This window comes from Eucalyptus grandis, chromosome 2, assembly GCF_016545825.1.
Source record: "Eucalyptus grandis isolate ANBG69807.140 chromosome 2, ASM1654582v1, whole genome shotgun sequence".
Classification (NCBI taxonomy): Eukaryota; Viridiplantae; Streptophyta; class Magnoliopsida; order Myrtales; family Myrtaceae; genus Eucalyptus; species Eucalyptus grandis.
The window spans coordinates 54,370,724-54,394,250 of record NC_052613.1 but is presented as its reverse complement, the minus strand read 5'-3'; the positions used below and the strand labels follow the sequence as shown (position 1 = coordinate 54,394,250).

Sequence of the window (23,527 nt, the reverse complement as noted above, 5' to 3'; positions counted from 1 at the left end):
TTGCTGGGTTCTGCATTTCAACTATGAAACAAGTCTGTCTAACAAATACGTCGAGATAACACGCCAAGTTCCTGTCAATTTATACAGTAGAAGAACAGCTTAAGTGCCATAACTTAACACGGGAAGACACTTAAGTGCCATAACTTTGAAATGGACTTGAGTGCCAGTTTTGAAGTTAAATATGACACTTAAGTGCCACTTCAGCGAAAATCCGGCCTAATGGCTTATGTGACGACTTTCCGGCGAGTTTGGTCCAAAACGGCGTCGTTTTGCATACGACATGGTGGAGAAAATGTAAAAAACGACGCCGTTTCGTGTCTACGTGTAAATAATAATATAAAAATTAATTAAATTAGATTAAAAATTAATTTTATTTAAAATATTCAAAAAATTTAAAAATTAAGAAAAAATTTAAAATTTAAAAAAATTAAGAATTTTTTTTTTAAAAAAAAGGGGAGGTCGAACGAGGCGGCCGAGGGTGAGCCTTCACCGCCGCCGCCTCCCCGCCGTCGCCGGGAAGGGTCGGCGACGGTGGGGGGAGGGTCAGCCGGGGTCGCCGGCCCCCGGCCAACCAACGGCGGGGTAGTGTGGGCGAGGGCTCGCCGGCCCTCGCCGGCCCCGGCCGGGCCCGACGACCCCGGCCGACCCTCCCCACTCCGTCGTGGCCCTTCCCGGTGGCGACGGGGAGGCGGCGAGGGCTCGGCCCTCGGTCGCCCGTTTGACCTCCCTTTTTTTTTCTTAATTTTTTTTAATTTTAAATTTTTTAATTTTTTTGAATATTTTAAATAAAATTAATTTTAAATCTAATTTAATTAATTTTTATATTATTATTTACACGTAGACACGAAGCTGCGTCGTTTTTGCATTTTTTCCGCCACGACAGCGTGTAAAACGATGCCATTTTAGACCAAACTCGTCGGAAAATTGCCACGTCAACCATTTGGCCGGATTTTCGCCGGAGTGGCACTTAAGTGTCTTATTTTACTTCGATATTAGCACTTAAGTGTCTTATTTTACTTCGATATTAGCACTTAAGTGTCTTATTTTACTTCGATATTAGTACTTAAGTGTACTATTTTAAAGTTATGATACTAAGTGTCCCTCCGTGTCAAGTTATGGCAATTCAAGTGTCCCAACCTTTCAATTTATACATACATGAAGTGCATACTCTTTCGATTTTTAAAGTTCCCCCTCATGAACAAGCAGAACCATGCAGTCAAATCCACTGTACACTGATAGTGATAGATGACCATGTTATGCGCCTACCTTTCAATCTGTTCATATATCATGCCGCACTGCCCCAGTAATGTTAGAGATTAGCTCTGAAATTCTTTCATTAGCCAAACGCAGCATTTCACGCAACTAATGGCACACATAATAACGTTTTTACTCCAAGAAAAAATTTCTTTTAATAGATAGTTTTTTTTCTATTTTTACTCACTGGAACAATTTCTAAGTAAATAACGTGTCTAGTAACTATATAAAATTTTTATTTTCGGAATAGGAAAAGAATAAAATTACGTTTGGTATGATTCATAAATTTTTATATTTATCTATTTTTTCTTTTTGCTCATGGACCGCCGATCGCTGACCGCTGCTTGCCACCACACGGTCGCTGATGCCCACCTTTGACCATCGACCTTCACTGCCGCTGCACGATTGTCACCCATAGCCCACCCATGTGAGAGGGGGTGACGGCTCGTGGGCTGTGGGCAACTGTCATGCGACGGCAGTTGGCGATCGTCAGTTGGCGGCAAAGGCCAATGGATTGTGGGTAGCAATCGTGTGGCAGCAGGTGCCATCGTCAGTAGTCAGACAACGACAACGACGGCGATTGACGGTCGGTGGTCGACCGATAGTTGGCGAGTCAACCGGCGGTGGCGCAGTAAGGAAGAAGAAGAAGAAGAATAATAATAATAATAATAATAAAACAAAAAAATGACTTATTTCTAGAAATTCCGAAAATAAGAAGCTATTTTTCTTATTTTTGTTCCAAATCTATTCCTCAGCTACTTTTCTGCTCTTTTTTTGTTCTGGGAAACAAAAGAACGGAAATTGAGAGAAACATAAACGTTAACATGCAGGTCCTAAGTTACTGTGCCGATTGAGAAAGATATGTAACAACTTTTGCAGGCTGATTTTGTCATCCCTCTCTCTCTTCTGCCTAACTTTTCGCTCAAGGCTAGGAATGATGTTGATACCACAAAGAATATACGTTTTACTCTCTGATACCAACAATGGACGCCCTAGCCATAGCACTACTGGTGCTGACGGAGTAGTCACCTGATTTCCTCACTTTAATTTGCTGGGTTCTGCATTTCCAACTATGAAACAAGTCTGTCTAACAAATACGTCGAGATAACATGTTCTCCAAGTTCCTGCCAATTTATACATACATGAAGTGCATACTCTTTCAATTTTCAAATAACTAACAAAATTCCTCAACGTGGTGGCTACATAAGTTGTCGAGCCCAAATAGAGCGAGCTCTTCTTTTCAATCAACAGTCTTAGGACAGCATGACTCTATCCATTCACATTCGTAGTTAGAAAGACATAAGTAAGATGATAATGATGATTTATAGAATTTCCAAAGGAGAAACAAGCCTTAGGGTTTGTCATAAACAACATAAGAAGTACACAAATGAAACTGTAATAAGACAGAAAACTGCAGTCGACTCAAGATGCAAATTTACCCATATCAGAAATAAAACTTCTTTGTGAAACACGACTCTCAGCAAATGATCAGTACAGACCAGAGTCATGACAGACATACTAGGACTCATGACAGACTAAACATAACCTAACTATCACATCAAATGACAACTGTAGAGTCATGATGCTCAAACTAGGGACTCATTAAACACCACGGAGTAGATAAAATTCTCAAACATTGACAAAAAGACCAGAGATTACGACAATGATTAAAACTACTAAAGCAAAGCAAAATTGACCCTAAAACTGACAAGACAGTTTTCTTTGCCATTTCGACACATTACTACTTGGTTCATTTTCCATCCTCAGAGTCATTAAGGGAATTCCACTTTGACAACAGAAGCATTTTCAAACCCCTGGCTTGTAGCAGCTTCAGGAGACGACCCACCAGCACCTGGCTGAAGGTTCTCGGTGGCATTGAGGAGTGCCTCAAGTTTTCTTTTCCTTGCATGGCCGCTCATATGGCCTCCCAATGCATAACCAGTAGGAAAAGACATGTTACACAGAGTACACACATAATTGCGGGGGAAATTAGATTGGGGTGTGCTGCCTCTCATCCTTAGCAAATCCTCTTGTGAGTTCCTCAGCCAGGAATTGTTTGACATAAATCCAGCAGTACCACGGAATCCGAGAACCTGAGTGGCAACTTCAGTATCCAGTGGAACCTGCTGAGACCTCATGGGGATGAATTCAGGAGCATAGAGTGAAGATGGCAAGATCCCAACACGGAATGGCTCAATTACCAAAGCACAGTGAGGACCAGCATTTTCCAAAAATGAAGTTAGACCATTTCTGTCACCATAGGGGTGACGGTTGATCCGATAAATGGAACCATTAAATGGCTCAAAACAATATTGCAGGTTAGTCATGTCTCCTAATAGGCTAATAAGACCAGATACGTCAACCATGGAGAAAGACGGCTCAAAAACTCTAGAAGAATCAGAGATCAAGTAAGAAGCATGAACCTGATTGTTTACCAGAATAAGAGCATTTGATTCAACATTTGGTGATAAGGAAGATCCAAAAGCAACAGGATTATAAAAGGAGTACTGCGGCAAAATGAAGCGGTTTGGGCTGTATGTGGTCTGGATGTTATTTGGGAACTCAAAGGCTCTCTGAGTTGGGTCAGGCATAATGGGAAGCAGATTCCCAACCCTTAGTCCCCTAGGACAATTAGCTTGTGCCTCCATTGTTGGAAGAACACTCCCGTGAATCTCAAGAAGATGAAGAGAAATTGTGAGATACCTCTCTAAACCAGTAAGACACATTGTATAGTGCTGAAAGACAGAGTCTTAAATAGCCATATCACGGGTGTGGAGAAATCAATGCAGACCCATAGAAACATCGTAGGAGATTGTGCTAGTAATTAATTCTTTGCCGAGTTTAACATAAGCATAACCATAACCAAGAGTGATTTCAGCTGGCAAAGGTCAACCGAACTTTAGTGCATTCATTATATTTCCGCATCCGTGGCATTACATTTACAACACTAGTCGACAAACGAATTCAATGACATGCAATTGTTAGAAAGAGGAGGATATCCCAGCAAATTCAAGTACAATCTTCCCACCCCTTAAATAAATAAACAAATAAAGTATATTATAAGGAACTCAAAACGCTTATTGGTAAAACAGACTCCATTTACCCCTTTAAGGCCTTTGGAAAGTTGGCAAAGAAAACACAGAAATCAATATGATATCAAACACAACCAACAGAACTTATGTTTTAATCTCAGGCATGTCAATATTCTTAAACAATTCCATGATGGGGACATAAAAATGCCATTCCACGCATGAGAATAGTGTTCCCAGTATTTAAACATCACACGACACTCCCGTTATAACGATTGACACTAAAAGATTAACATAAGCTTCTGTGAAACCAGGGTATTGAATGGATGGAGGAGGTTATATTACACTCATTAATTGAAAAGATAAAATATCTATTACTGGCAAACAAGAACAAACGAACATTTAAAGAAGGTGCATAAAATTCTAGCATTGTAATGCAAGCACATACGTCAAAGAGAAAATATGGCAAACATCAGGCCCCGGTCAAACATGCATGAAGGAACAAATAAAGAAGGTGCATAAAACTCTAGCACTTTAGTGCATACACATATGTCAATGAGAAAATATAGCAAACAAGCACGGTCATTGGCCAATTGATTCTTTTCTCTCCTTTTGTGTGATTTTCTTCTCTATCGAACGGTTTCCCTTTAAGTCGGACTGCCTAGAGTAAATGTAACAGGGAGACCACAAATTAGATGTTCATATAACACAATGGTGAGAATGCAAGATCAACTATTCCAAAAGAGTGAACATATCCGATATCTTGGATCTATTCCAGAGATGGATACAAAAATCAACAAAAACATCATCCATAGTTTACAAATGGGAAAGATGAAGTAGAGAAGCGCATGTGGTGCTTTGAGTAGCCACCATCATTTAAGGCTTCTTTTTTTGGGGAGAGAATGGAGGGGATTAAAATGAGAGTTGGGTGTGGAAAATTTTGAAAGTGTTGAATTTTATGTGAGAGTGAATTGAAGGGAAATTCATTTTTCTTCTCCCACCCCATGTTTCCTCTCTTCTCCTAACTCCCAAACAAAACACAAGTCTTAGAAAAAACTCTACAAGAGACAATAATAAGGCTAGCAAAATGCTGTCGCACTCAAGTATGCATGGTAGGACATGTGGCACAGTTTTATGCACCTTCTCTTATGTGTATTTGAGCATCTTTTGCCCCGTAATGGTAATGGATGCTTATTCTTTTCAATTCATGGTTAATTCAACAACTTGTGACCCCACAAGCCCATGTTAATCTTCCAATTTTAATCATCTAGGAGGAGCGCCTTATAATGTCTAACTACTTTTGATGCCTTTCTTGTTTGTGACTTGCACATTTGTTGGGCTATAGCAGAGTTTTCAGAGGAACTCTTGCCTTGGCTAGGTTGAAACCATTGTCAAGATAGAAAAGCTTGTCTTTTTAGTCCTCACTCCCAATTTTTTGAATTATTATTTGAAACAAAAGAAATGGAGAGCTATAAAAAATGATAATAGTCATATGAAGCTAGTTGGCTACCAACTTTCTTTCTGCATTCTAGCAGTAACTCCTTAGATCTTTGTTGCAATCTTCTCTAACTTCTAGGTTACATATTAGATGCACTCCCCAGTGCTCTTCAATATATTTACCTCTCAAAAACACCAAGAAATCTCAAAATAGGTGTACTAGAGATAAAAATGCTTAGTAGAATGTCTTGGCCCCTCTGAGAAGATGAGAATAGGAATGAATCTAATACAGAGAAAGTGGGTTTGGCCCCAGATGAGGATAGGCAGGATGAAACTTATTTGAATCGGTTTGGACACGTAAGAAGATATCCTTTGGATGCTTGAATGAGAAGCCTCGAAGATGAAAGGGGTTAAGTGATCTTTCGAAGCTATAAGATGCAAAATTGCATTGGAAGGGGAGCATTGGCCTTAGGGGAGCCTCAGTTGCACAGGGGTAAATACAGCAGAAACAAGCGGGAGTTCATTGCGGTCATGGTACTAGAAAATAGAATCCTAGGATAGCACCTTATATGTCTGGCTAAGCATAACGTATTCCTATTATAGATCTTACTGAAAATGCTCATTTTTTAAGATAAGTGTGCTTTATTCATCTATGCGGAAAATGGGGGAAACAATGATTGAATAAGTCTCCCTTTCTCTGTAGTGGGTCACGACTCCTCCTTCCCCTTCTTCAAATTCCAAATTTGTATTTTCATAAAAATCATCTTTATGAGATATGACTAAGTGCTTTGGTCTAGCAAACTACTATATTTAACAGAAAGCTATTGATGTTCAAATATTTTCACTCCTCTTGCTCAGTGAAAGTGTTTCTTTCTTTTGTCTTGGATGAAAAGAGTACGGAATGACATGGAAGGAGACGATGAAGAAACATAAATAGTACTTAAATCTAACAAAAGGCTTTGTAAAAGGACAACAGCAGGAAGCAGTGGCATGACTTGACATATGCAATTCCACTTAGGGAGATAAGACTCTACTTCTTGCTTCTTCTTTGGGTTAATACGGCCATGGGATAGGATCTTCAAAACAAAGAGTTCACACGTGAGGAAAAAATTCACCTAAAGCCAAGAAGTCGCAAGAAAAGGGTGCCTGAGTGAACCTTTTCTCCTCCTTTCTCTGAGACTTCTTAGTTTCAGATGTATGTTTGTTTTAGACAAAAAGTCCAAGATCATGACAATTGGCTCTTTCATAATGCACAGGATTTATGAATGTTTAGCCAATTTCTTCGGTTATCACTAGCAAAATCTCCAATTGCTTATTTCCTTGATCCAGGGATTTCTGCCTATGTCATCACTTGTTATGCCATTTTATTCAAGATATAAAATCGTCAAGAAGATGTTGATTATCAATGGTTTGGATCCTGAATAATTCTAGGATGAGAAGTACTTCACGTCTCCTTATCAATCCCACTGTATTCTCCTTTATTTACAGGCAGTTTTGGTAAGTATGGGATCCTATCAGAGAAATATTAATGGAGGAGTACAAATCTTGCCTATCAAAAGGAGGAAGGACTGCTCTTGTCCCAAGCACACTGTCAAGCTTACCTCCTCTTTTATATCACCTTTTCTTTTTACCTTACTAATAACAAAAGGCGAGGGGATCACATGGATTTCAATCAAGAGCCATTTGCAAGGTTTCAAGTATAGTCTGGCAAGTCTGGGATGGAAAAGGATCAAATTAACAATCAGCAAGAAATTTGGGCATATTTTGATATAGCCTTTCGTGGGAAGTGACTGTCTGTGTAGGCCTATGGTCGAAAATAATTAAGTTCAGAAAGTTGTATTGTACCAAAAATTTTCTACTGAAAATCTAGTTCGACTTCAAAAGTTGGGCCAGACTCTCATGGTTTGGGGAACTTGTCAAAATATATTAGTCAACAGTGACAACATTTCTTTAATCAACTAATTTTGTCATTGGCTCTGTAAGTCGATTTCTTCTTGAAAAATTGCCGGTGTAACTCATCATCCTTGCAAAGCCAGTATCTAGACTTGTTCTCCACTGCTGGAGATAATTAAACAACAGCATGCTTCAACTTTTTGAAAATTGACAACAGAAGAGTATGAATGACAGATTTTCTAAGGAACTTCAGAGACTGGGTGCCAGAACGATTACTGGCCATTTGCATAACTAGAGAAGGCAGCCATTCCAAGAAGAAGAAACTACGAATGGGCTATTGCTTGTAAGACCCTTTAAGCTGTTGGTCTCAAGCAAATAATCTGGAAGTCTTTGTCTCAAGCAAAATCTTAGGAAGATGATCTAGAAGTCTTGGTCTCAAGCAAAATCTTTTCCCTGTTTTGAAGGCTTTTGAACATGTACCTTGAGGAAGAAATTCTTGGAAAACAGATGTCACCTTTGCAAAGAAAGGAAAAAGTACATAAACCACTTCTTATTCCACTGTTTGTGATACTGCCATATGGTCTTTTTTCGTTTTTTTTTTTTTTTTTTTTCGAGACTTCAGTGAAAATTGCCAAAGAAGCTTCTTGTAAAATAAAAGGGAAAATAACATCCTTCAGATCTACAAACCCTACAATTCATTCCTCTTCCAACTCTGTAGCTAGTGTGAAGGGAGAGAAACAGAAAACTTCATTTATGGAGAGGAGAGGAATATTTTCGATGGGATGATAGGATCTCATTATTGGGTGCCAATGGCCTTACTACACTTTTAACTGATCATTCCTGGAATATGAATCTTGTGTTTTCGATACATCACAAAATGAGTGCAGAGTTGTAGTTTTACATCTAGTAAGGTACAATAATCACCATTTTAAAATTTCTAGATACATCAGTTTCAGCTTAAGGAGTGCCCTGACATCACTTGTCAACATCTTCCTTGTCAAGCATCACTGTCTTGGTTTCTAGGATTAATTATCAGGCTGAATCCAAACCAAATGCGATCGATGTCCAATAACTTGTGGACACTTTCTCTTGTAAACGATCCTACATGGGCACCTTCAGGTGCTTCATAAGTCGAGTACTCTCCTTATTATCAAACCGAAAAAAAAAGTAACAATGCCATTTTGATGATGGCCGTAACTAGAAAAGCCAGGATAAGAAATGTCAATGCCGTCTCTTAGAATATAAAGCGTGAAATTATAGCATGTCATCCTTCACATTCTTACAATCGCACAGGTATTGGCAACATCGGCCTCAGCACACCAATCAACCAAAGTCATTGCTAGAGTAAAGACATCATGAGATGATATCCTAAACAGGTTTCTAACATGTGCCTATCAATTAGCAAGACTTCCCATCGAGAGAGTAGCATTCGTTCGCCAGGCCTTACCTGGAAGAGACGGCCGGCATTTGCTCGGCACGCCACGGCAGGTCAAGTGATTTCCGGCGCGAACCGAGCTAGGCTTTGGCCGAGCGCCCGCACCGGGGAGCCAAGAACGGTCCTGCTCCTAATCCTTCCTCGCCTGCCTGAAAATCAAGAGCCGGGATCCTCGAAGTCGGAAACGCGGGAAAAAACGAGAAACGGCTCGAGGCGGCGGTTCCTTTTAGCGGACGCCGGGTGGAGAGAGAGAGAGAGAGGGAAACCTGCGCGGCTCCGGCCACCGAGTTCGTCGTCCATGTTCCGGCGCGACTCGATCTTCCGGCGAACGTCCGCCGCTCGCGAGCCTTCCGGCGCGGGAAGAGAGACGGCTTGGGGTTTTGATATTTTGAAGAATCGGAGGGAGCACCGAGGGGAAGGGACTGATGGAAAAGGGGAGAGGGATCGCGCGCGCGCCTCGGCATTAGCACCCAGGTGTGAAATTTTTCCTCTTTCTTATTGAATATTATAAAAAATTAATACCACCATAAATCCCGACCTAGGATAAATTTATCTCAACCAACCAAAAATTCTAAACTAGTGTAATTATAATAAATTTAATTTTTATTTATTTTCATCAAATTTTATTGATGTCCCAAAAAATAATAAACTGATGGTATAAACTCCAAATTAATGCACTCGTTATATGTTATATGTTATCGAACTCGGTAATTTGAAAATAAAATTTAACGAAAACTAATTGATGGTAAACTTATCATAAATATATTTTTGAAGTAAATTTATCATGAATATATAGATGCTTTTGTTATATTAATCTTATTATAAATACAAACTTTTGGCCTAATATTTGATTAATTGTCGTACAGTACTCAACACGACGCATACTTCATCAAGTCCACATTTGCACTTAATCAGCCTATTAGATGGTGTTTCTTTCTGGGTTGCTTTCAGTGCGTGTGAGCCGACCTCACGTGCTCCCATGGACGAGGTTGCGTCTTGTAATGCTAAATTGACTTCACATGCACCGAGAGCGTAAAAAACCGCGCAACGTGGTAGCGGCAGATCACAAGCTCAATGGAAGCACAAAGGGAATGTACAGTGAAGTGTGAACCACGCAATGTGGTAATGACGTGGAGAAAAAAAAAATGTCGAATATGAGTAAAATATTTCAGAATTTGAAGCTAGTTTTTTTTTTGACATGAAAACACATATATATTGATTAAAGCAGAAGATTACATCCTGCAGCTAAAGCTTCCGAATAAAAAAGATCAAGCAGATCCTGCGGAAGAGGAAAGGAAAGAGAGAGTCTTTGGGCTGGGTAAGCTAACCGGGCTTTGGCGGCCCAGTCGGCTACTAGGTTAGCCGAATGACAACAGTGTTGCAAAGAGAGGAAAGGAAAATTGGAAAGCCAAATTAGGGTTTCTTCGACCACTGGACGCTGCTCCCATGGCGGCAAGCGAAGACCATTCATGATTTCAACAAGTTGAAGACAGTCCGTATGAAGATCGATGGGAGTATGATGGAGTCCTCGTTGATATAGATGTTGGAGGGATAGATTTAGCGCGTGGAGCTCCGATTCAAAAGGTGAGTGTGCTGTAAAACCTGTGGAAAAGATGTCGGTAAGGTTGCCGCGGTGATCTCTGCAGATACTGGCCATAGAGCCTTCCGAGGAGCCTTCTGTATAATTGCCATCGATATTGCATTTCAGAACACCTTTGGCCGGAGGTCGCTAGAGCTGATCGGGTTGTACAGTGTCAATACCAGATTGTAAACTCGATCGAGGGGGTGCCACACCTGAAGACTGATATGCGAGTACTTGGGCTATTGCCGATTCCACGACCATGGAGGGATTCAGACAGTGATTCCGAAAAACAGAGTTGTTTCGTTTCTTCCAGATCTGCCAAAAGATGGTCGCAACTGTCTCGAGCCGGGGAGAATGATCAGGTAAAAGTACACTCTCAATTAACCACTGTGTAATACTAGAAACCGAGTTGGTTGATGAAACCAAATCGATCTGTGAGTGTGACCAGATGGGTTTTGTCCATGGACACTAGATTAACAAGTGTTCTATTGTTTCAGGATCAGACTGGCAACATATTGGGCAGGAAAGGTCTGGAACAATCCGACGGTAGAAGAGATTAGCACGAGTTGCAAGAGCATTCTGGCAGACGGACCAGAGGAAAATACGGACTCTAGGGGTGATCTTCATCAACCATATTTGGCGCTAGAGCTGCTGATTCGTCCGGTAAGAGCTTAAACCCTGTAACTCTTGATGTGGCTGGGCTGATTGTTTAAGTGCATGATAGTTACTCTTAACCGTGTATGTACCAGTCGATGTAGCTGACCATATAAGCTTATCTTAGGAAAATAGTGGCCTGATAGGTAACGATTGTATTTGTTGAACTACCTGTTCTTCATAAAATTGACGAATAATAGACATCTTCCAGGATTGTGTTTGCTGATCAATAATGTCTGCTACTTTAAGTGGTTCCTCACGAGCAGTAGGTCGGTAGATGATTCCCATAGGTAGCCAGTGATCACCTCGAATGCATATAGAAGCTCCATCCCCAACAGACCAGCGTAAATTTGGTAGAATGGTATCCCGTCCTTTTAGAATACTTTGCCACCCCCATGATGGCCTACTTCCTCGGACAGCCAACTGAAAATTGGAAGACCGAAAATACAAAGCTTTAAACAGAGTCCCCCATAGCGAATCAGGATTAGTTAATAGACGCCAGGCCTGCTTCCCCAAGAGTGCCTTGTTCATAGATAACAAATCACGAAATCCCATACCCCCTTGAGTTTTCTAAGTTTGCAAAACCTCCCAACTCTTCAAATGCACCCCTCCCCTGTGTAGATTAGTTCTCCACTAGAAACGCGCAATACACTTCTCAATAGATGAACAAATGGAAATAGGCAACTGAAATATCATCATTGCATACTGTGGAATAGCTTGAATAACAGATTTAATAAGGATTTCCTTACCCCCCTTAGAAATGAACTTCTCCTTCCATCCCTCAAGCTTAGCGTTAACTCGGGCAATAATCCATGAGAACATTTCTTTCCTCGACCGTCCCCAATCCGATGGTAGGCCTAGATATTTTCCAAACCTTTGTAAAATTGGAACTCGAAACTCCTTAGACAGATTATGCTGTAAGGTGATAGGACAATTCTTGGAAAAGATTAGGCCAGATTTGTTCCGATTTATCAACTGACCAGTTGCCATACAATAGATGTTCAAAAGTTCTGCTAGATTGTGACATTCTGAAGTCGTTCCGGCTAAAAAGAAGATGACGTTGTCAGCAAAAAATAAATGTGATAACGTAGGACACCATCGATTCAAACGTAAGCCTTTGAGATGGCTGAAACTGATAGCTTGAGTGATTAGCAAGGATAAAACATTTGCAACTAGAATAAATAGATAGGGTGAAATGGGATCACCTTGCCGCAGGCCTCGAGTTGGAGAGAAATAGGGTAGGATTTCTCCATTAAACTTAACACCGAGGGTTGAAGTAGTAACACAAAGCATGATCCAACCTACCCATTTTGGGTGAAAGCCTAGCTTGAGTAGGTAATCTCTTAAGAAATCCCATTCAATCTCGTCATAGGCTTTTTTTCATATCTGTTTTCAGAATAGCATTGAAAGTGGTGGTGGTCTTATGTGTGCGGAAATGATGGAGAACTTCTTGTACAACGAGAATATTATCTTGGATTTGGCGGCCTTGGACAAAGGCTGATTGTTCTTTAGAAATGAGATCATTCAATAAGGGTTTGAGTCGATTGGCAAGCACTTTAGAAATAACTTTGTATGCGAAATTGCATAAACTGATGGGACGGTATTGGTCCAGAGTTTCAGGTTGGGGTATTTTGGGAATGAGGGTAAGTATAGTTTGATTGAGGGTTGGAGGCAAATCCTGAAATAGCATAAAATTCTGGACTAAGTTAAACAAGCTGTCTTTAACTGTTTCCCAATGCTGTTGATAAAACAGGCCCGTCAAACCATCCGGTCCCGGAGCTTTGGTGGCTGCCATGTGGAAAGTGGCCTGGCGAACTTCATCTAGGGTAATGTCAATGGTCAGCTGGTGGTTCATCTCCGGTGTTACAACTGCACTGCACCGATCGAGGAGCGGGAGGTAGTTACGAGAACCCTCTGAAGTATAGAGCGTTGAAAAATAGGAAAGGGTCATATTCTGAAGGGCTGGTAAGTCTCGTATCCACTGCTGATGTTCATCTTGTAAGACAGTTATACGGTTGCGTTGTCGACGCTGAATAGTGGATGCATGAAAGAAACGAGTATTTTTATCTCCCCATTTGAGCCATTTGATTCGAGAACGTAAGGCCCAATATTGTTCCTCTCGTTGCCAGATTTGTCGTATTTCTTCTTTCAGAAGTGATAGCTGTTGCTTATCAACTGGAGACGTCTGATTGATAAGGAGTTTTAATCTTTCCTGCAGGATCAGTAGTTGCTGTTGACCATTGGAGAATTTACTACGACTCCATCTTTGAAGGGCTACTGTAACATTCCTGACATTCCGAGGGAAATCAGCGTGTTGTGAGACAGGCAAATTCCATGCTGTTGAAATAATTTGGCTACATTCCGGGTCATCATTCCAGAAGGCTTCAAAGATAAAGAATCGGCTCACTTTGCGGAGGGTAGGTGATGTATTAAGTACCAGGGGACAGTGGTCAGAACCCACTGGTGGCAGGGCAATCACTTCAGCTGCAGGGAACATTAAACGCCAGCTCATCGAGCATACCATCCGATCAAGTTTGGCTTTGACTAGCTCCTCGCCATCTCGATTATTGAGCCAGGTAAACTTACAGCCTTTGCCTTCTAGTTCAGTGAATGCACAATCATCCAACATGGTTCGAAATGACTGCATTCGGTGTTGTAAGGCAGGTCGTTTACTAAACTTCTCCCAAGGGTAGAGGACATCATTGAAATCACCAGCACAGAGCCAAGGTAAGGTATTGTGGGAATGAATGTGTCTAAGGTCATCCTGCACCTTTGGCGTTGGTGAAAATCAGTAGGAGCATGGAGAAAGGTAAGACGAATTTTCCTTCTTTGCTGGCCTAGATCGCAAGACATGTCTAACCAGAATTGTGTGGCTGTGATGATCTTTAAAGAGATAGGATCATTCCAAAAAGCTGCTAATCCTCCCGCCTGACCAACCGGATCAACTATAAAGGAGTGTGAAAATGATAGAATTTGTTGCACTTGTTTCGGCTTTCTTTGCAGAATTTTTGTTTCCATAAGTAGTATAATATCGGGCTTTTCTACGGTCATCAAGGCCCGTAGTGTTCGAACTTGTCGGGGATTGCCCAAACCCCGACGGTTCCAACAGATGAGCTTCATTTGTGAACGGGTGGCTGTTTAGGGCCAGCCACCAGTGCCCGATCTTCAGCTTCCGGTGTTAAGAAGACAGGTGCATCCAGCAAATTAAGGTCAGAAGGTTCATTGATGATAACACTCTTAGATTCATATGGGCTATATCTTCTCTATTTTTTGGCCGCTCCAAGAGGAGGTTTCAATCGAATATTAAGTTGCTTTCTGGATATGTTGCTGTCCATAGGTGAGGGTAGAACAGCCTTTTGCTTTTGGTCAGCTGCTACCAGGGCTGTGCTGTGTGTTCCCACTGGAAGTTGAAGTGATACTGACGGTACAACAGACTCAATTCGGTAATCTGTTGGCTCTCTGTTTGAACTTGCATCCATTATCATAGAAGGAGAAGATAGCAATTGAGTTGTAGCTCTTTTGTAGGGGGAGTTTCAGGAATAATTTCCTTTGTTTGCTCTGGCAAATCTGGTGAGTCATAAAATAGCTTCTAATAAGGGCTATGTAGTCTAACTTCAGCTCGGAGCCAAGGCCCATAGGCCATCTTTTCTCTCCCCTCATGTTTATCGTCCATGTAGGGAACATCTTGACAGTACATGGCGTAATGGCCTAGTTTGCCACAGGAAAAGCAGAAATGAGGCATCCGTTCGTATCGAAATTCCAGCCAAAACGGTTTGCCCTGTATTCAAATCAGCTTTCCAGTAATTAGAGGTTCATTCACATTGAGCTGAACACGAACTCTACCTGTCTTAGATGTATAGCCATCCTTGGAGTCCATCTTCACAGCTTTGATCTCACCAAGGTGCCGGATGACTTTTTCTTAGCATGCGTTCAGAGTACCATTCAAGAGGTAAGCCAATTACTTGTATCCAAAAATCACAGGTTGAGAAATCATAGCAGTGGAGAGAGGTATTAGGGATCCAGTGTTTAAAATTAACCAAGTGGCCATTAAAAAGCCAATGTCCACCCTCGAGAATTTTTTTCATATCTTCATGGGTCTTTAACTTGGTAATATAAAAACCTGTGTCAGTCTGTTTTATCTCTGCAGTATCGATACGCCATGCCTTCTAAGTGTGGTTTGAAGTGCTGGAAGGTTAATAGATGGATCTGTCAAAATTTTTGCAACGAGAGTGAGTTGGCATTCCTCTACCGTGTCAGCAGGTGGGTCTTCATCCCAATCTTCAATAATATGTTCTGTCGTAAGTCGACTCAGACTAGAATAGAGAGCGGCTAGGCGTGAGGATGTGGTTGAGCTATGGGAGTCCATCGTGAGAAGAATCTCATGGAGTTAAGCGGATAAAATAGCAATAGTATCCACTAGAAGTGCTGTAGATGAAGAAGAAGCTACATTTCGATCCCATGCAAGGCAATCTCCAAGAAAAAAGACATGCAGAAGCTACCCGTGACTATCGGCGTCAAATTGTGCGGAGGCACCCGGATTCCGAGTCAGACCAGCGAGAGAGATGAAACCAATGCCGGAAGAAAGAGGAAATCTTCAAGCCATGCATTCCGTCGCAGGTGGGAGGAAAGCAATAACATCAAAATGGGGAAAAAAGATGATGGTTTGCCAAATCGATGGCTAATGATGTAGTTTCTGGGTTGAGTAGCTTGTAGAAATTACTGTTGATATTCAATAGATGGTTAAGGATGATGGTTTAGGATGAGGGTTTGAAAAGAAACTGCCATCTGAGGAAGAGAGAGCTCGACCTTCGATCGGGGTATTATCAAGTACGGATCGCTGAGGGGGACGAGCCAAAGACAGCATGTGTGACCCGCTATGGATCATACGAGTTCCTTGTCATGCCATTTGGCTTGACCAATGCGCCGGCTACGTTCTGCACACTCATGAACAAGGTACTGCACCCGTTCCTTGATCGGTTCGTTGTAGTTTATCTTGATGATATAGTGATATATAGCCGGACGCTTGAGGAGCATGTTGAGCATTTGAGTCGAGTTTTTTGGACCCTCCGAGAGAACGACTTGTATGTGAAACGTGAGAAATGTGCCTTTGCACAAAAAGAGATTCCGTTCCTTGGGCACATCGTTGGGGGCGGACGTGTGCGGATGGACACGGCCAAGATCCGTGCCATTGTCGATTGGGAGCCACCAACCAAGGTGACTGAGCTAAGATCCTTTCTTGGTCTCACGAACTACTACCGGCGCTTCATCCGGGAGTATTCGCGCCTCACCGTGCCACTCACGGACATGCTGAAGAAAGAAAGGCCGTGGGAGTGGATGGATCGGTGTCAAGAGACGTTCGAGCGGTTGAAACGAACCATGACCAAAGAGCCGGTGCTTATGCTGCCCAGCTACACCAAGCCATATGAGGTGGAAACCGATGCTTCTGATTTTGCCATCGGTGGTGTCTTGATGCAAGAAGGTCATCCGGTGGCCTTCGAATCCCGAAAGTTGAATGATGCCGAGCGACGATACACGGTCCAAGAAAAGGAGATGACCGCGGTGGTGTGCCTTCGCACATGGAGGCACTATATCTTGGGATCCCGGTTCGTCGTGAGGACCGACAATGTGGCTACGAGCTACTTCCAAACTCGAAGAAGCTCGGCCCGAAACAAGCTCGGTGGCAAGACTTTCGGCCGAGTTCGATTATGTGCTGGAGTATAAGCCCGGAAAGTCCAATTCCGTGGCCGACGCCTTAAGCAGGAAGTTCGAATTGGCCAATGTGATGAGCAGGCCCGATTGCCCGTGGGTTGATCGTATTAAGGAGGGGCTGAAGCATGATCAAAGAGCCCAAGCCCTCCTTCAATACGCACAAAAGGGCTTGACGAGGATATTTTGGCTAGAGGATGGCCTCCTCTACACCAAAGGACGGCGACTCTATGTGCCGCTCCACGGGAAGCTTCGGAAGGAAGTCCTAAAAGAGTGCCACGACTCCAAATGGGCGGGACATCCGGGGATCCACCGCACCATGGTGCTCGTTGAAGATCAATACTTCTGGCCGCATATGCGGGATGATGTGGAGACATACGTGCGGACGTGCCTTGTACGCCAACAAGACAAGATAGAGCAACGGGCCCCGCGGGGCTCCTTGAATCGTTGCCCATCCCGGAACGTCCATGGGAGAGCGTCTCCATGGACTTCATTGTGAATTTGCCCAAGTCCGAAGGGTGTCGGGCTCTCATGGTTGTGGTAGATCGCCTCTCCAAATATGCGACATTTGTGCCAACCACAACGGAATGCCCAGCCGAGGAAGCTGCCAAGCTGTTCCTCAAGCACGTCGTCAAATATTGGGGCGTTCCACGCACGATCGTGAGCGATCGCGACCCTCGGTTCATCGGACGGCTTTGGACCAAGCTCTTCAAGTTGCTGGGGACGAGTTTCAATCTTTCCACCAGCATGCATCCGCAGACCGACAAACAAACCGAGCGAGTGAACGGATTGCTGGAGATCTATCTTCGGCATTATGTGAGCAATACGCAAGCGAACTGGGCACGGCTGATTGACGTGGCCCAATTCTCTTACAACTTGCAGCGGAGCGAGTCCACGAGTCAAAGCCCGTTCGAAATTGTGACCGGACAACAGCCACTCACGCCAAGCGCAATCGCTTCGGGATATCGAGGAAGTAGCCCGGCCGCATACAAACTCGCTAAGGAATGGGGTGAGCACGTGGACTTGGCTCGGGCGTGTTTGGATAGGGCCGCGAAACGCACGAAGAAATGGGCTGACAGAAAGCGACGGCATGTGGAGTTTCAGGTCGGAGACTTGGTGCTAGTCAAGTTGCACCTCATCCTTCGGTACAGAAACGTGAACAAAGGGCTGATCCGTCGCTATGAAGGCCCATTTCGAGTGATACAACGGATCGGAAAGGTGGCGTACAAGCTGGACATACCGTCTAAGTTGAGGCTCCACCCCGTGTTCCATGTGAGCATGTTGAAGCCGTTTCACGTGGACGAGGATGATCCGGATCGGGGCACATCACAGCGAGCGCCCCTTGGGGTGAAGACCTCCTATGATCGGGATATTGAGTGTATCCTGGCGGATTGGACCATACGAAAGAAGTATCGGGCACCAAGGAAGGAGTACCTCGTCCAGTGGAGAGGCCTTCCTGAGAGTGAAGCAAGCTGGGAACCCTTCGAGGCTCTGTGGGAATTCAAGGGGCACATCGAAGCCTTCCATGCCAAGGACGCGACGAGGGCGTCGCCGCATTAGGTGGGGGAGAATGACACGGCCCACGGACAAGCATGATCCAAGATCGTCCGTGAGGGACCGTGTCACGTACAAAGGGCTGCCGAAGCGGCCCACGAACGACCCATGAGCGAAGGAGCGGAAGGCCCATGCGCAGCCCGTGAGCAACCCCGGGCGACGTTCGAGCGGCCGTGACGGTTCGGCCTGGTCGCGTGTCGAGACGGACCGCAACCCCGATCTTGCTTCGACACACGCCCGGGTCCGCCCAAGGCCGACGTGCGCGACCCATGGACTTCCCAAGGGCTGCCGGATGCGAGACCATCGAGTAGCCTTCGAGTAGCTGTTGTATAGCTGGTAATGATTATACGGATTCAAAATGAACCGTTGGATCGGAGGGACGATCCACGGTCGAGATGCAACCCACTCTTGTATAAATAGGGATCTCTCTCCCACTTTGTAATCAGTTCGTTCACAAGCAATATACACTCTCTTTGCCCATTCGGTTCTTGTGTTCGAGCGAGTGTGTGTAAGGCTAACTTGGGATCACCGATCCTAAGGCCGCGCGGTGTTTGATCGACCGAAATTGATCGACCCGTGACAAGTGGTATCAGAGCCATCATTTCCAAACAAAATGGCCAATCCTCGCGCTGATGTTTCGATCGTTCAAGACAATGAGCGTGAAGATCGTGGGCGTTCAGCCAGGAGGGCTAACCGGTTGAGAAAGGCTCGTGATGCCTCGTGTGCGAGGGATCCGAAGAGGGATCTGGAAAACCGTCTGACGGCCATAGAGGAGACCGTCACAGACGTCCAGGCGTTCACGGACGACCTGCACCAGACTATTGAAGGAGCGGAAGCTGGTAGGGAGGAACTCTTGGCCGAAGTGCAAGAGCTCCAAGCCGGCATGGGAGAGCTCCGTGTCGAGGTGCAAGGATCCTTCATGCACGAGCTGCAGCAGCGGGATGAGACTTGGGAAGCCGCGATGGTGGCCATAAGGGCGGAAATGGCGGAAGTGAAGGGCAAGCTCGTGGAGCTTGAAGCAGCACGCGTGAACGGGGTGATCACCGTGCGAGTCCGTGCGATGCACCCAAACCAAAGGAGTTCAAGGGCTCCCGGGTGGCAAAGGACGTGGACAACTTCCTATGGTACATGGAGCGATACTTCCAGACCACGGGGACAACCGACGACGTGATCCGGGTAAACACCGCAGCCATGTATTTATCTGATGATGCGCTGTTGTGGTGGAGACGTCGGTCGGATGGTAGGAATATCGAGCCTATCGTGACCTGGGCTCGGTTCGTCGAAGAGTTTCGGCGAACCTACTATCCCGCTTATGCGGAAGAGGAAGCCCGAGGGGAACTCAAGCGCCTAGAGCAGAAGGGCGGAGTTCGTGAATATGTGAAGCGGTTCTGAGTCTTGCTCCAAATCCCGTCCATGACCGAGACGGAGGCGTTTCACCGTTCATGGGCGGACTCAAACCTTGGGTCAAGGGGAGCTCAAACGGTGCAATGCAACGGACCTCACCTGAGCCACTTCGTGGCCGAGTCCCTTGTTGAATACGGGCCGGCAAACACCACCAAGCCCGACTTTCGATCGAGAGAAAAGGCCCTTTGGTGGGGAGATCGAGGCCGGTTCCCTCGACCAAATCTTTGGCGGACCACCGTCGACTCCTCATAGGAATCAACCCGAGTCGAGCAACGCGAGGTACCAACACAAGGCACGCACTTACAAGTGCTTCTTTTGTGACGGTCCCCATATGGCTCGGGATTGCCCGAAGAGAGGAAAGTTGGCGGCCCTGTGCAAGGAGGACAAGCCGCGAGAGGAGGCGCGGTTGGGATCGTTGCGGATCCTTGGAACGATCAAGGCCTCCAAGAAGGCCAAAGAACCGAAAGGAATGATGTTCGTAGACGTGAAGATCGGGGGTACCACGATGAGTGCACTCATGGATACTAGGGCGTCCGATCTGTTCATATCCAAAGAGGCTGCGAAGGAACAGCATCTTCCGGTCGAGGCAAATGAGTCCGGTTGGCTCAAGACGGTGAATTCCAGGGAAGTCCCGACCAGCGGCATGGCCAGGGGCGTGGAGTTTCACCTAGGTCCTTGGACCAGCAAAGAAGATATCGAGGTAATCCCCCTTGATGACTACGACTTCGTACTCGGTTTGGGATTTCTCGACCGGATCAATGCGGGTGTCATGCCCTTCGCGGATTGCATATGCATTCTGGACAAGCGGTGCCAATGCATGGTCCCGATCTATCGTGAATCGGGACGCGATAGGAAGATGCTATCGGCCATGCAGCTTGCTAAAGGGCTGAAGAAAGGAGAGGCAACCTTCTTGGCGGCATTGAAGGAGGAGGGCGCGGAGGAAAGCTCGGTACCGGAAGAAGTATCCCGAGTCCTCGATGCCTTCCAGGATGTGATGCCGCCTGAACTGCCCAAGAAGCTGCCTCCTCGGAGAGAGGTCGACCATCGGATCGAGCCGGTACCCGATGCTCGACCACCGGCCATGTCTCCTATCGCATGGCCCCGCCCGAGTTGGAGGGCGAGGAAACAGCTCAAAGAGCTGTTGGATCTTTGGATATGTTCGGCCATCAAGGCCCCGTTCGGTGCCCCGGTCTTGTTCCAAAAGAAGCATGACGGATCCCTCCGTATTTGAAGCTAGTTGAGATTTGTGGTTTGTGGTAAATAGAGAAAAAGTGCAATGGATTCCCGTCATCAATGGAGATTACAAGCCTGTGCTTATATGCAGGGTGAGAAGGCAATTGGATTTAATTACAAGTAATGTAAATTATGCTAACCCTATCAATCTCCTTAAACTCAAAGTGACTAGAATGAAGTCAGCTAGAATTTTGGAAAAAACATCCAAATGCCCTTAGTTACATGTTTCTTGGGGAAGAGATCAACAGTCTGGTTGACGAATAAACTGGAGATGAGTTGAATAGTGCCACAACAAAAAGTTATATCGAATGAAATGGCAATCTATCTCATTGCATTTCACGTGTTTATGGAAAATGTAATTATTTTGAATTTGGATAACACTCGATTGTTGGTTAAGGACTGCCCTGCTATGATGACGCAATCTCGTTTCTTTCGGTAGCCATCACAGCCATAATAATTTTGATGTCGCATTAGGAATAGCTTGCTCAATATTGCGTATCTGTTTTAGAGCAAGTAATAATGATTTGTTTCTTGATGCACCATGAAATAAGTGAAGTTCCCAAAAATAAATGATGGCCTCTAGTGGAGCGACAAGCTAAGTTGTTAGGCAACTTCGGAACAAGTCGTTAACTCCAATTTAGATTAAACAAAAAAGTGAAGGTCACGAAACAACACGCTTTCGACGCAGCGAAGGATTTGAAGAACAACGACAAATTTGGGTGCATATGGTAATATTTCTATTATAGGGAACAATTTATTTTGAGAAATAATTCTTTTTTATTTCTATTATATGGAGTAATTTATGAATAAAATAATGTGTTTGGTAAATATAAAAAAGTTATATTATCGGAATAGAAAAAAATAAAAATATAATTTATAAATTTTCATATTTTTTTTTTCAGTTTTGCTTCTTGCTCGCCAATTGTTACGTACGGCAATTGGCCAGCTGTGGGAGGTGGTTAGTGGTTAGTTGATGGCGGCTAGTGATGGCTGGCTAGAGGCAGACAGCGATCGATTGGCAATGAAGGACAGGCAGTCAGTTGGTGATGGTTAGGTGATTAGCGGCAACCAGCGATGGGCGGGGGTAGGTGGCTGGCAGTAAACAATGCCCGCAGGTGGCAGTGAATGGAAGGGTGACAATTGCGACAAGGAAGAAGAAAAGAAAAATAGAAAATGAAAAAAAAAATGACTTATTTTTATAAATTATTCCCGGAAACAATAAATTATATTTTTTTAAACTTTTTTTTTGTTCCAAATCTATTTCCGACCACATTTCTATTCCAAGGAATAAAAAAATTAATCGATGTTACTAAACGAATTTATGTTCTTTTTTTGTTATGTGGAATAAAAAAATACAAATCGAGAGAAATAGAAAGGTTACTATGCAGTCCTTTTAAGTACTGTTTGATAATGCTCTAGGGAACATTTGTTTATATTATTTTATTCCCTGTAACAGAAATATAATAGAAACGCGTCTGGGAGCGGAAACACGGAAACAAAAAACAAAAACAAAATTGTTTATTGTTCTTGGAAACAACTTTAAAAATAAGTTTTTATTTTTTCCTCCTTTCTTTTCTTTCTTTTTCTCTTCCTTTCTTATTCCCTTAGTTGGTCGTCGACCTTGGCAATGGCTGGCGATCGGCTAGATGAGACTCACCCCTGGCGAGGTCATCCTAAGCTTGCTGACCACCGATGAGATGAGGCCCCCTCGAGCCTCATCATGCTTAAGTGAGGCTCAACCTCGCCAAATCTGGGTGAGGCCGAGCTTCACTCAACCATGGCGAGGCTTGACCTCACCTAATCACCATGAGATCGGCATCACCTGGGTGGGTGAGGTTGACCTCACACTAGCTAGGCAAGGTTGAGCCAAGGTGAGGCTCAGGGGGACCTTACCGGCCCTTGCTTAGCTAGTCACCGGTTGGCTAAGAAGCACCGACACTCTTTAGAAACCTTCATGTCATGTTTGACACTTCAACATGCTTCCACATGCTTCGACACGTTCCAACATGCAATCAACGAGTGTCAAGAAATCCAACATGTGGTCAATTTTTCCTAACACACTTTGACACGCATGGGATCAATTTTAAAATTTTTCAATACTTTAGAGGTCAAAATATAAATATATGAAAAAATAATGAAAATAACAAAAATAAAAGAGAAAGAAGAAAATTATCATTCTCAAGTTTCTCAATTATAAGTTTTGACTTTTCCCGTGAGTAATGATGGAACGCCCCTCTTCTCACCGGCATTGCTCCATCGCCTCGCAAACTTAAAGTTGTGATTTTTTTTTTTTTTTTTTGCTTCTTTTTTGCCTCTCAACGCTTGTGACTTCTCTCTTTTGGTCTA

General features: G+C 44.0%; 1 protein-coding gene across 1 annotated transcript; it reads right to left on the bottom strand.

Annotated features, from left to right (window-relative positions):
* Positions 1 to 2,558: 2,558 nt before the first annotated feature.
* LOC104433803 lies at positions 2,559 to 9,486 on the bottom strand. Its single transcript, XM_039306001.1, has 2 exons — positions 9,315 to 9,486; positions 2,559 to 9,197 (listed from the first exon to the last, which is right to left on the bottom strand). The coding sequence occupies exon 2, from the start codon at positions 3,978 to 3,980 to the stop codon at positions 3,027 to 3,029; it is 954 nt and encodes a 317-aa protein (XP_039161935.1). The 5' UTR covers positions 3,981 to 9,197; positions 9,315 to 9,486; the 3' UTR covers positions 2,559 to 3,026.
* Between the last annotated feature and the right edge of the window lie 14,041 nt (positions 9,487 to 23,527).